Here is a 12,957-nt window from a genome sequence, read left to right as displayed (position 1 = left end):
ATCAGTGCACTTAAATCTTCCCGTGTTTCTCTGAATTTCTCATTTATTTTGTACTGACAAACAATATTCCCCTGTGTTCTTTGGCCATCCCCAAATGATCACCCACTTTTTTCTTTATTTCAATGAAGTGTTGCCATGAATATTCTGGCATGATGACCCTGGATTTTTTTTCTTTTTCGGTCTTTGATTTCCTTGGAGTATATTGTTGAATCAAAGCGTAGCCTCATGTCTTTTTGATAAGGTAGTTGTAGAAATTATGTCCATGGTTAAAAGGCTCAATTGATTATAAAGTACTTGTTTTCATGAGCCCAAGGTCATGTCACAAAGTGACCCACATCGTGGGAGGATTCATGCATCCTGTAGGAAAGGCAGCTCAGAGGGTACATACAACTGAAAATGGGTCAGCTTTGTATATAAAAGACAGCTCCATGTCCAGCCTCTCTTCTTTCCATTTATCTGCTAAAGTGGCATTCCTAAAACAAAGATCTGTTTTACCTCTCCTACTCAAAATCTTCAAATGGCTCCCTATTACCCTATAAGACAAAATGCAAAATCCTCAGCCTGGCATTTAAGACCCTTTACAGTTTGGGTCCCACTCACATTTTAAGCTTTATTTCCTGTTAACTCCCCTTTACCCACACTCTTTCCCAGTCAAATTGGCCTTCAGGTTGTTCCCTATAGAAAACATTTCATCTGCTGCCTCATATTTTTGCATAGGGATCCTCCCTACACCATCCTACCCCAATCTCTAGTATTTCTTTCTCACCTCCAGTTCTTGGAATTTTGCTTCAAGGAACAATTCAGATGATAACCTCCTACATGAAGCCTTTCCTGATTTCAACCCTTCCCATCCCCTCTCCTAAGCTGCCTCCCATCAGTTATTTTGTATTATTTTCTTATATTTACTTATCTGTGTGCTTTGGATTCCTCCATCCCCTGTGTGGAAAATAAGATCCTTGAGGACAAGGACTGTTCCCCAACAGTTTGGACACGTAATTGACTCTTAATAAATGTTGGTTGAATTGTTTCAGAATGATGAGAATTGTGTTTCTCCTTGTACTCGTTGGGTATCAGCCAATCAGTCAAGCAAGCAAGCATTGAATGTTCTAGGCACCATCCTCAGCATTTGGAAGACAAAGATGAACGTGAAACTTAAATCGTGTGTGTGTGTGTGTGTGTGTGTGTGTGTGTGTGTGTGTGTACACACAAGCTCACCCGTGCTTGGAATATACAAAAAATGAATTCATGTTATTTTAGGGAATGCAGTGATGAGGAACTAGGAAAAGTTTCATGGAGGAAATGGAGCTTGAGTTGAATTTTGAAGGAGATGAAGGATTCCAAGAATTGGAAGTGAGGAGGGGGTGCCTTCCAGATATGGGGATGGGGGACATGTAGCCAGGGAGATAGCTCATAGGTCTTAGAGGCAGAATACGACTCCATATCCCCTGACTGTTGCTTGGTACTCTTTCCTTTCCACCATTATTTATCTTTACATTACAAAGCTAATAGCAGGGAGCAGCTAGGTGGCTCAGAGGATTGAGAGCCAGGTTTAGAGATAGGAAGTCCTGGGTTCAAATTTGGCCCTGGACAAATCTCTTAACCCAATTGCCTAAAATTTTACCGCTTTTCTGCTTTGGACCCAATGTACAGTATTGGTTCTAAGATGAAAGTCAGGATTTTATTAAAAAAAATTTTTTTAAAGGGGGAGGAGATGGGATGGAGGAGCATATAAAGAATTTGGCCTTTGTGCGGAGGCCACTTCTTCATTTGACTAAAGTAATCGAGGAAATGGCAGAGGATGATATCAAGATACTGTGAAATAAAGAGGAAGGCAGAAAAAGGTAGTTCTTGACCTCAGGGTTTTTTTTTTTTCTGTAAATTATAAGTTGGTGGCCTCAGCTGAGAGATTTTAGAAAGAGTGTGCTCTTGGAGGCTCAGCTGGATCCTGTTTAGTCATGACTGACTTTGTGGTCAGCCGTTTGGACTTTTCTTGGCAAAGATACTGGAAGATACTGGAATGGTTTGCCATTTCCTTCTCCTACTCATCTTATAGATAAGGAAACTGAGGCAAACAAGGTCAAGAGACTTACTTGCCTGGGGTCACACAGTTGGTGTGGATCTGAGACTAGATTTGAACTTGGGTCTTCCTGACTAGGCATACTGCTCTATTACTGCATGACTTAGCTGCCCCTTGGCAGGATCTTTAATGTAAGGAATATGACCTTGTATGACAGACTGAAGCCTAAAGAGATCAGTAACTGAGATGTGCTTCCCAATAACCAAAGATGAAACCCAGACACATCCAGCCTTTTGGTTCAGAGTTCTTGTGGCCCCATTGATTCATCAATAAATAACATCACTATAAATTGCCATGAAATTGCTTGTCAACTCTGGGAGGGGGAAGGAAGTGAGGAGAGAGAGAAAAATCATGTAACCATTGGGAAAAAATCTAAAAATAAAATAAAAAAAATAAAGTCAGCTGACTATATAAGGAAGGAAGGAAGGAAGGAAGGAAGGAAGGAAGGAAGGAAGGAAGGAAGGAAGGAAGGAAGGAAGGAAGGAAGGAAGGAAGGAAGGAAGGAAGGAAGGAAGGAAGGCAGTTAGATGGCTCAGTGGGTTATGAATCAGGCTTAGAGATGGGAGGTCCTGGGTTCAAATGTGACCTCAGACACTTCCTAGCTGTATGACCCTGGGCAAGTCACTTAATCCCCATTGCCTAGCCCTAATGGCTCTTCTGTCTTGGAACTAATACATAGTATTGATTCTAAGGTGGAACACTTAAAAAATAGATACCATTCCAAAGCCATCTCTATTCTTATACACCCCACCCCCACCCCACCCCGGTTAGGTAGATAAATTGGATTTTGTGAGTCTGAGCTTTGGATTCAAATCCTGCATTGTAACTTCTGGGGTCCCAGAGAGGGAACTTGGACAAAGCAGAGGCCATCCAGTCTCAGCCGCAGAACCAATGAGTTAAATACTGAACTTGAGTAAGTCCTCTCTCTTGTCCTCTTATTCTCCTCCCCAAGCTCCTGCCTCGACATTTGGAGCTTTAACAATAGCGAGTGTGGATAAAGACTCTATTTTCTCGCTCTCCGCAGCCAAAAGTCGGGCTACGTTCCGCCGAGATCCGCGTCCAGGCTCAAGGAGAAGCTCGTCCTTATTATGCTCGGCACCCATTTGGAGGCAGCGTTCAGGAGGCAGAGTAGGAGATGCTCGGGTGGGTATTGGTAGGGCATAGAGCCAGGCGTTGGGAGAGGCGAGCCGTGCTGGAGTGTCGCTGCCTCAAGCGCCCGGCAGGGGGCACACTCACCCTTTCGGTTATCCTCTGCGGGGGCTGTGATTGGCAGCCTGAGGCGGGGGTGACTGTGTCTTAGCCCCAGCTAGAGTGGATGTGAGCGAGGGAGGGAGGCAGGGAAGCGCTCCTGGGAGGGCCTGTCACATCCAGCTCAGAGCATCGGCAGCACATGGAATCGCTCCAAAGCTGGCACGACTCATCCCCTGGGGACCAGGCTGGCTGGGTGGAAGGCAGAGAAAGGGGTCCTGAGCCTCCAGGTCTTTGGGAATCCCAATCTCCTGGCGGTTCGGGGAGGGGCTGGCACACATCTTCTCCTAGGGGGAATGACAGAATCAACGGATAATAGATTTAGAGGGGAGGAGACTTTGGCAGTTGATCTTTTCTTTTTCTTTTTTAATTTGTAAAATCTTAACCTTCTGTCTCAGATTCAATACCAAGGTAGAAAAGCCAGAAGGGCTGGGCAATCGGGGTTAAGTGACTTGCCCAGGGTCCGCCCAGCTAGGGGGTGTCTGAGGCCAAATCTGAACCCAGGACCTCCCATCTCTTGGGCTGACTCCCAATCCTTTTATTTTTATAGATGAGAAAACTGAGATAGGAGAAGTGTCTTTCCCAAGCTAGCAGGTGATACAGCTGAGATTTGAGTTCAGAGTGGTACAGAAGAAAGATTATTGGTCCTGGAGTCAGAGGGTCTAGGTTCAAATCCTGCCTTGTTACATACTAGCTATGTGACCTTTGGTGAATCCCTTGTCTTCTCTGGGCCTCAGTTTCCTCAGTTGTACAACAAGGGGGTTTCCAAGATGATTCCATATCCAGGACTCATTCCGTTACCCTATGCTGCCTTCAATCAGAGGATTAGAAATGGAATGCCTTTCTAGTCAGGTAGGAGGAGATCAGCCAGTCGATGAGGATTTATTAAGCACCTATTTTGTACCAGACACTGTGCTAGGCATTGGGAATTTCAAAGAAAAGGCAAAAAAAAAAAGACTCTCTGATTTCAAGAAGGGAACTCACAATCTAAGTGAAGGCAACAACTAGGTATAGACAACCTACATCCAGGAAAAAACTAGTGAGTTTAGAGAGGTCTGGATGGGGAAGCAGAAGACCCAGGTTCTAGTTTTAACTGCCACCAAGAAGTTGTGTTTGGCCCCCCAATTTCCTTATTTATAAAATGAAGGTAATGAATTGTGTGGAAAGGAATTTGGCTTTAGAGTTGAGGAGGACCTGATTTTAATCCCATTTTTGTTATTGACTACCTCTGTGGCCATGGGAAAATCACTTCACTTCCTTGGACCTCAGTTTCCTTATCTGTAAAAAGCCCTCGATGACCTCTAATATTCCTTCCAACTCTAACACTGCTTTTGTGACCAGATTATTTCTTTAAGCTTAAATTGGAGCCAGCCTCTGAGAGACTACAGATTTGAATCCTACCCTGCAGAGATTTCTCTCCAAGCACATAATTGACGACTTTTCCTAAATCCCTTACTTCTTGGGTTTCTCCCCTTCTTTGTGCCCTATGGGGTCTAAGGCTGGGGGCATGGGTAAGATCTTTGGCACGTTGGGGGTCCCAGGAACCATTGCCAAGCAGTTCTGATGCTTTCAGTTGAGAACGGGACTTTATTCTGCTGTATTTAGGGATGGGCTTTCCCAGATAATTTCAAGGGTAATCTTGCAGATCAAGTATCTAAGCCTAAAACTGGGAGTTGAGGTTCCCAAGTCCATTTCCTGTTCTGGTGTTAATGAGCCACAGATAAAGAAATCTTTCCTCCCTGCTTCAATTTCCCAACCTGTGAAATGAGACAAGAAGTCTGGGCTTTTAGATTAAATGGAAGGGGGAAAGAACTGGTTGCCTCATCCTTTGGGGGGGGGGAGAGGATGGATTTACAGATGAGGAGGGAGAGGACTGTGTTCTGTAGTTGGCAGGTGCAGAGGACTCCAGGTGAAGGACCTGGGATTTCCCTTGCAAAATTCATTCAAAAGGATTAAGGGAGGAACCTGATCAGTGTAGAGGAGCTCCCTGGGGCCTGGGTTCATTGAAGGGTGCTCAAGGGGGATGGGGAGACAGGCAAGGGCAAAGAGAGGGACAGGAGGCCAACAAGAAAGAGAAGTTGAGGGGATGCGGGAGTTAAGCGACAGGGAGGGCATGGAGAAGCTGGGTAGCTCTTCGTGATGACCTGGTCCAGCTCCCAGTCTTCTGTCTTTAGACTGCTTTGGTGGAAGAATTTTTAAATATAATAGCCTCTTCCTCTTCCTCTCCCAACCGAATGGTGTGGACTTCCCAATGGACAAAGACAGACAACTGCCCACCTTGCTTGGCTGCTCCCATGTTGGTTTCTTTGCTAGCACTGAGCTGAAAGGTGGGCATCTCATGGGGTCCAGGGTCTTGTTGTGCACCCTAGAGCTGCTCGAGGTCCTGGGGCAGCCGGACAGGCGCCTTTTAGGGGAAGGAAGCTGGTGGGTGGCACTCCTTGCTTCCCCTCCTGGGCTGCTATGGAGGAAGATAAGAGGAGCCAGTTAGGTTAGAGGAAGTGGGCCCTGTTCTGCTCCACAGAGGAGGACCAAAGTGCTGTCCCCCATTCATCAGGGAGCTAGTGCCTGGAGGAGAGGGCTGGGAGGGTGCTCAGGCTTTCAGAGGGTCCTGGGGTCCTTGGGCAGCCCCTAGCTCCCCAGGGCTTTCCACGAGGGGCATGACTCAGGTCTAGGAGTCCATGGCAGCCACACGAAAGGGAGGGATCCGAGGTGCCCGGCCATTGTCCGTGAAGCTGGAAAGGGTGACTTAATGGGAGGCTGGGGAGGAAGAAAGGACAGGAAACTCTGAAGGAGGAGATGGGGGTGGGGCATGTTTGAGAGGTGATGATTACCTCACTTACATCTGATTTTCATGGGGAGGAAGCATTGAGAAAGAGTGGTTAGGCCAGCCAGCAAATTTTGCTTATTCAAAACACTGGGTGCCTCCAGCTATTACCTTAAATCTGGTTCCCTGGAGCTGGCTCTCCCCTTTCCCCCTGCAGTCCTTTCTGACTACCTCTCTCCGGTCCCTACTCCCTCCACTCAGGCACAGATGGGGCATCACAAGGCCTTGCTTCAAATTCCATCCCTGCCACTTACTACCTAGACTGACTTCAGACGAGTCACTTGACTTCTGTGGGCCTGTTTCTTCTTCTTTCCCCTCCTCCCCCAAGTTTATTTATTTATTGATTTTACTTTTCCAACTGGGTCTAGTGTTTTTTGTTTCTAAAATTTAAATACACAAAAAATACATTTAAAATCATAAAGTTTATCATTAAATAGATTTCATCTAGTTACTCAAGTGACACCGAGAGCAAAATAAAATGATTTTAAAATGATTTCTTTTTTTAAAAAAGCCTCAGTTTCCTCTTTATAAAATAAGAGCGTTGGACAAGATGGCCTCTGAGGTCCCTTCCCACTCTGAATCTATAATCCTGGGATCCTGTGAGATGTCCTTCTATGCTTTTAACCCAGGTGACCCCAATTTCCATCCCTCTGTCTGTGGTCTTAGCATTTGTCCTCTGATCCCCTTTGGGGCCTCCTCCCTGGCTAGCCTAGAAAAGCATCTCGAGTCTGGCACCCCCAATCTATCTAACTTTAGCATGATAGAGAAGTAGGAGAAGGAAGTCCTGAGGCAGGAAGTCCTAGGGGTGGGGGTTTGGGGCTGAAGCAGAAGGAAACTATGGCCTCCCTGTCAGCCGTTAGAGAAGTCTTCCTAGGCCAGCCAGCGCTCCTCTTGCAGCTTCTCCGGGGGCACAGGTGCCCGGGCAGCCACTGATTTGCAATGCAGATAGATACCTGGCGGCTGCCCCTAGACTTCTTGGATCTCATAAGAGGGCGCTGACTTCCAGACGGGGCTCCTTGGGGTGGAGAGCACCATGTGAGACGGGCTTCATTCTGCTCAGCCTCTCACCCATCTGCCCACCAGCACCGCCCTCCTCTTCCAAGCTCTATGCCCGGCTCTGCCCTGGCACCATGTCTCTGCTGAACCCCGTCCTGCTGCCCCCTGAGCTGAAGAGCTACCTGACCCGAGGAGAGCGCTTCATCAAGTGGGATGATGTGAGTGGGCTAGCAGAGGGGGGCCTCGACTCTGGGAGAAAGCCGGCCCTGGCACGGAGGGCCGGGCACAGGGGTGGGAGATCAGGGAGGGAGCCTGGCTTCCCCCAACCTGGGACGGGCTTTGGGCTGAGGGCTTCGTTCCTCGTCCTCTGGTTGTGTCCTTGGCTGGTCGTTCCCTGTTTCTTGGTGTTCGTGGGTGGCTGCTGTTCAGAGAGCATCTCAATCATCGGCCACTTATTAAGTGCCTGCTGTATGCCAAGCACTATCTTAGTGGCAGGGGCAGGGGATACAAAGACAGAATGAACTCATCTGCTCTCGAGATGCTTGAACTCTAATGGGATGGATGGCTGGATGGATTTCCCTGAACGTGGATTCGACCATTCCGTGGCAGTTCCTGGAGAAGGGTGGTCTGTCTCTACCAGTGACCTCAAAATCCTTCTCTGCCTGTCTCTTCTCACTGTTAACTGGAAGAGTAAGGATTGTTCTCCAGGGTGGGAGAGTGCAGGGAGGAGGACAGGGGAAGGAAGGGAACAAGCATTTCTGTTACTTTGTGCCAGGCAGTGTTCTAAGATCTCACCCGATCCTCCAAACAGCCCTGGGAGGCAGGCATTATTATGATCTCCACCTTACAGTTGAGGAAACTGAAACGGAGAGACTTTCAATGACTTGCCCAGGGTCATGAAGTGAAGAAGTGTCTGAGGCTAGATTCGAACCTACCATGCCACACATGCCTTTGAAGAAGGTTGGAAATCAGTCGTTTTAAATGGGCTGCTGTAGGGACAATTAGGTGACTCAGTGGATTGAGAAGTGTGGCTGTGCATTAATTAGAAGATAATTGTGAACATGTCACAACATTGTCCTTTCCCAGGGGTTAGAGATGGGGTGGGGAAGGGTGAGAGATCTCTGGAATATAACCAAGCAACCACTTTTCTTTTCCTTTCCTTTCCTTTCCTTTCCTTTCCTTTCCTTTCCTTTCCTTTCCTTTCCTTTCCTTTCCTTTCCTTTCCTTTCCTTTCCTTTCCTTTCCTTTCCTTTCCTTTCCTTTCCTTTCCTTTCCTTTCCTTTCCTTTCCTTTCCTTTCCTTTCCTTTCCTTTCCTTTCCTTTCCTTTCCCAAGAGGAATAAAGTCCAGGAGATGTAAAAAAAAAAAAACAAACAGTATCCAGGGTTAGGCAGAGGGACAATTTTAACAGAATCTCAGTCCCCTCTCCAGTATATTCTTCTGGATTCATTCTACTCCTGTCTGGTCCTCAGACTAGGATTTTGGCCTTCTTCCTTCTCCTGAAGGCTTTTCATCTTCTAGGATAGAGGAATGCTGGGGCCAGTGAGCAGGGGCTACAGGTTGTTAGAGGAAGGGTTCTGATAGGGTGAGATCATAGAAGACCCCTCTGAATACCCAGTGAGTGGGAGATTTTTCCGAGAGCCCTTGGCATTGTCACAGCAAGTAAAGATGAGACTAGAGCTTGCCTTTCTCAGCTTCAGGGCTCAACTTTCTTAATCTTGTCTCATCAGCTCTGATGGAAAAAATAATCTGCCTCATTTTCTAGATGGATACTTGTGCCTCTAGTCTATCCCTGATTCTTCATGTCCCCTAACCCTGTTGTGTCTCCATATAATTCATCCCATCCACACACCCCTAAACCCCCCTTCTATTTGGGCTCTCCTGGGCCCTTGGACCACTAAAAAGAAAACTAGGAACTTCTTCTCTGAGGAAGCAGTGGGAGGAAGAAAAGACTAGCATGGTGGCTGTGTCCTGGGGAGCTGGAAGGGTGTGGAAGAACCAGACACGAGCAAGAACACCAGGGTGGATCCAGGAAATCCTCATTTCTTTTTCTTTTTCTTTTTTAAATTTAAATTTTTATTTTTATTGTCATGCAAAATACTTCCATATTGGTCTCTGTTGGTAAGAGCAAACCCACACATAAATAAAACCCCCCAAATCAAACCAGACACTGATATGAAGGATGACTCCAACAGTTCTGTCTTTGGAGGTGGGCAACATCCCCTGCCATAAGTCTTTCAGGATGGTCCCAGATCTTAGCATTGCTGAGAGATGCCAGGTTTTCCCAGATGATCATCATCCAATATTGCAGTTACTGTGGGAAGCTCTTCCTGAAACTCTGGAAATCAAAGCCACATCCCAACTCCCTGCACCCTCTGAATCATAGGGGAAAGGAAGAGGAAGCCCAGCTAGGGTGGTTTTCCTAGATCTCGAGATGTGGACCAGTTGTTCCTGGGAAGAGTCATTTTTCCTGGTTATGGCACTCAGGTGGTATAAGCTCCTAGGATCATAGGATCAGAGATTTAGAGCTGGAATGGACCCTAGAGGTCCTCTAGTTCATCTCCTTCATTTTACCTATCATAGAATCATGAATTTAGAGCAACACATGCATTATATAAATAAGGACAAATAAATTTAAAAATTCAACTCCTGCATTTTATAAATGAGGACCCTCAAGCCTAGGGAATTGGGGCTTGCTAAAGTCACACCAGTGTTCTGAACAGTCAAAAAATCTGAGACGGCTGGGCCTGTCCAGTTAGTGCCACTTTGTAGGAAAGTGAATCTGGTCCCCTTGGGGACAGGCCTTGACCCTTGAACTACGTGAATAAGGGAAGGGATCGTTTTCTGGGTTGTTTTGGGGTTTTTTGAGGAAAAGGGGAAGCGTCACTGCGTAGGAGGGGGTAGTAGGAGTTTCCAAGGTGAAAGGTGAAGTTCTCTCTTAATTCTTCTAGTAGGAAGCGTGTATAACCAGGCCAAGGTGAAGGCAGAGTGACAAAAGATTTCTGAATTCCTCATCAAATCAGTACCCCTATGACTGCCACCCCCCAGCTTCCACTTGTCTGGCAGTCAAAGCAGCTAATGTGATTTCAACAAAGAAACACAGATGGAGCACCTGTTGGATTTGAGTCCCGTGCTAGTCAACAGGTGTACAATAAGGAATAAGACACAGCACATCCATGGGAGGCGGTGTGGGCACAGTGGGAAGACTGTTAGATTTGGAGTCAAGGGACCTGAGTTCAAATCCTGATCTGCCACTTACTACTTGTGGACCTCGGGCAAGTCACTTACCTTTCCTTCCAAAATGAGAGGGGTGGGATTAGATATCCTCTGGACTCTCTAATCCTGTGATTCCCTCAAATAGCTTAGGGTGTAGTTGGTAATACAGGACATTCATAACAGAGGACTCACTAAAAGAGGCAGAACATAATAAATGCCAAATGAGGGGCACAGATAATAATAACAAGAAGTAGCATTTGCCTAATGCTTTAGTTTTTGCAAAGCACTTTACAAATATTATCTCATTTTATTTGCATGCAAATAATAACAACTTGTTTCCCCTTTGCCCATGCTTCCCTCAATTTCTTTTTCTTGCCATTGCTAGGGATATTCTGAACCCTATTAAATAATAGTAGTGACAATGGACAGCCTTGTCTTATCCTAGATCTTATTAGAAAGGTCCCTATTATTTCTCCATAACGGGTAAGGCTAGTTTTCTTATTTTTTTTTATCTTAATTAGGAACAGTTAATTTATTTCTGTTTTCTAGTATCTTTAACAAAATGAAAAGATTTTGTTTCTATATTGTTTTTGCTATTAATATGGTCTATTATGGCTAATCGCTTAAAAAAAAACTCTTACTTTTGTCTTAGAATCAATACTAAGGGACAGCTGGGTGGCTCAGTGGATAGAGAGCCAGGCTTGGAGACAGGGGGTCCTGGATTCAAATCTGACCTCAGATACTTCCTACCTATGTGACCTTGGGCAAGTCACTTAATTCCCTTTTAAGTGGGCATCCTTTATAGCCCTTCTGCATTGGAATTAATACACTGTATTGATTCTAAGATGGAAGATAAGGTTTTTTATCCTAATTTAATCTAAAGCCAAATAGATAATTTTATATTTGATCCTGTGGGTAATAGGGAGGCATGGGAATTCTTGAATAGGGGGATAGCCCGGTCTTTCACAGGGTGTTAGAAAACTTCCGAAGAGGGAAAGTTCTCTCCAAGTTGGGATGGTCAAAGACCGATTAAGAGAGGAAGTGGGGCCAGAACCGGACCTTGAAGAAAGGACAGGGCAGGATGATATATAGCAAATCGAGTCTGGAAGACCTTGGTTCAAATCCTTCTTCTAATACCTAATAGCTATATGTCTCTAGAAAAGCTTAGCTGGGGCTGAATTTCCTTATCTATAAAATGGGAGCCATAATGGCTGTAATGCCTAATTTACAAGGATGCATTTTTTTTTTTGCAAACTTGGAAGTATTTGTATGTATGTGTATAATAATAATGATATTAATCGCTAATATTTATATAGTGCTTACTATGTGCTAGGCACTGTGCTAAGTTCTTTATAATTATCCTCATTTGACCCTCGCTACAACTCTGGAAGGTAGGCGCTGTTATTATCCCCATTTTACAGGGGAGAAAACAGAAGCATGCCTACACATCTATGATACACACATACTCACACACGCATATATGCATCGAGGTGGCACAGTGGAGAGAGTCAGGCATGGAATCAGGGAGACTTATTTTCTTGAGTTCAAATCTGGCTTCAGATACTTACTGGCTGTATGACCCTGGGCAAGTCATCTAACCCTGTTTGCCTCTGTTTCCACATCTGTAAAATGAGCTGGAGAAGGAAATGGCAAACCACTGCAGTATGCAATATCTCTAAGTTGCAGAGGAGTTGCAGGACCTCCTGTCTCTAGGCCACCTCGCTGCCCCCGGACTACTTTTTATGAGAGAGCTGGAGCCAAGGGCTACTCTCCTGGTGCCTTGAAACAACCCAGCTTGGCCTCAGTGGGGGGAGACAGGAAGACGGATAAAGTCCATCGGGAAGGAGGCGGAGGAAGGCAGGTGCTGGGCCATGGAACTGAGCTTCTTCTTTCTCTACAGGAGACTTCAGTGGCCTCCCCGGTCATCCTTCGAGTGGATCCTAAGGGATATTATTTGTACTGGACCTATCAAAGCAAGGTGAGGGCGGCCCGTAGCCCCTTCCCCCTGCCTTGGTATACAACCCCAAGCCCTGGGTCGTAGGAGAGAGAAGATAAGCTAGGAGACAGCTCTAAGAGGTGCGCGTAGGAGAGAATCCCCAGGAGAGAAGCTCCCCAAAGTCTCCCCCTCGGGGCCTCCCGCTGGAACAGGAGGGGCAGGGCTGGAATCTAGAGAGGAGGCCCGCCTCCCTCCCACCACGAGGTCAGGGTTTCACTTCCTCTCAAAGAACAGCTGGAAAACTGGAGCAGCCCCTCCCGCCCCCCCCCCCCCGCCCCCCCCCCCCGGTCCATACACACATTAGTGGCTGCCGCCGCCCGGGCTCCCAAGTCCTGGCTTTGGGGTGATCTGACACATGAAATGTTGGGGAAATCTAAAGAGAGACGGTCTGAGCCAGGATGACTGAAGGGAAGGAAAGAGAAGGCAAGGCGGAATCCCCAGATCCAAGCGGGGCTGCCCTCCCCTAGGTCCCCACACAGGTCCAAAAGTAAGATTGTACGACTGGAAAGAATACAAACCATCTAGTAGGAGCCCCTCGTCTTACAGAAAAGGAAGCTGAGGCTCCCAGAGGGAAGCAATTTGTCCAAGGGAATGAGCTTGG

General features: G+C 46.5%; 1 protein-coding gene across 1 annotated transcript in view; it reads left to right on the top strand.

Annotated features, from left to right (window-relative positions):
- Nucleotides 1-6,948: 6,948 nt before the first annotated feature.
- PLCB2 (phospholipase C beta 2) overlaps nt 6,949-12,957 on the top strand; it is a 41,410-nt gene continuing 35,401 nt past the window's right edge. Inside the window, exons 1-2 of the mRNA XM_001380986.3 lie at nt 6,949-7,363; nt 12,261-12,338. Coding sequence (XP_001381023.2) covers nt 7,280-7,363; nt 12,261-12,338 — 162 coding nt within the window. The 5' untranslated portion in view covers nt 6,949-7,279. The remainder of the gene's footprint in view (nt 7,364-12,260; nt 12,339-12,957) is intronic.

This window comes from Monodelphis domestica, chromosome 1 (assembly GCF_027887165.1).
Source record: "Monodelphis domestica isolate mMonDom1 chromosome 1, mMonDom1.pri, whole genome shotgun sequence".
NCBI lineage: Eukaryota > Metazoa > Chordata > Mammalia > Didelphimorphia > Didelphidae > Monodelphis > Monodelphis domestica.
Note: the sequence above shows the minus strand (reverse complement) of the source record. Positions and strands in the feature narration are given on the sequence as shown.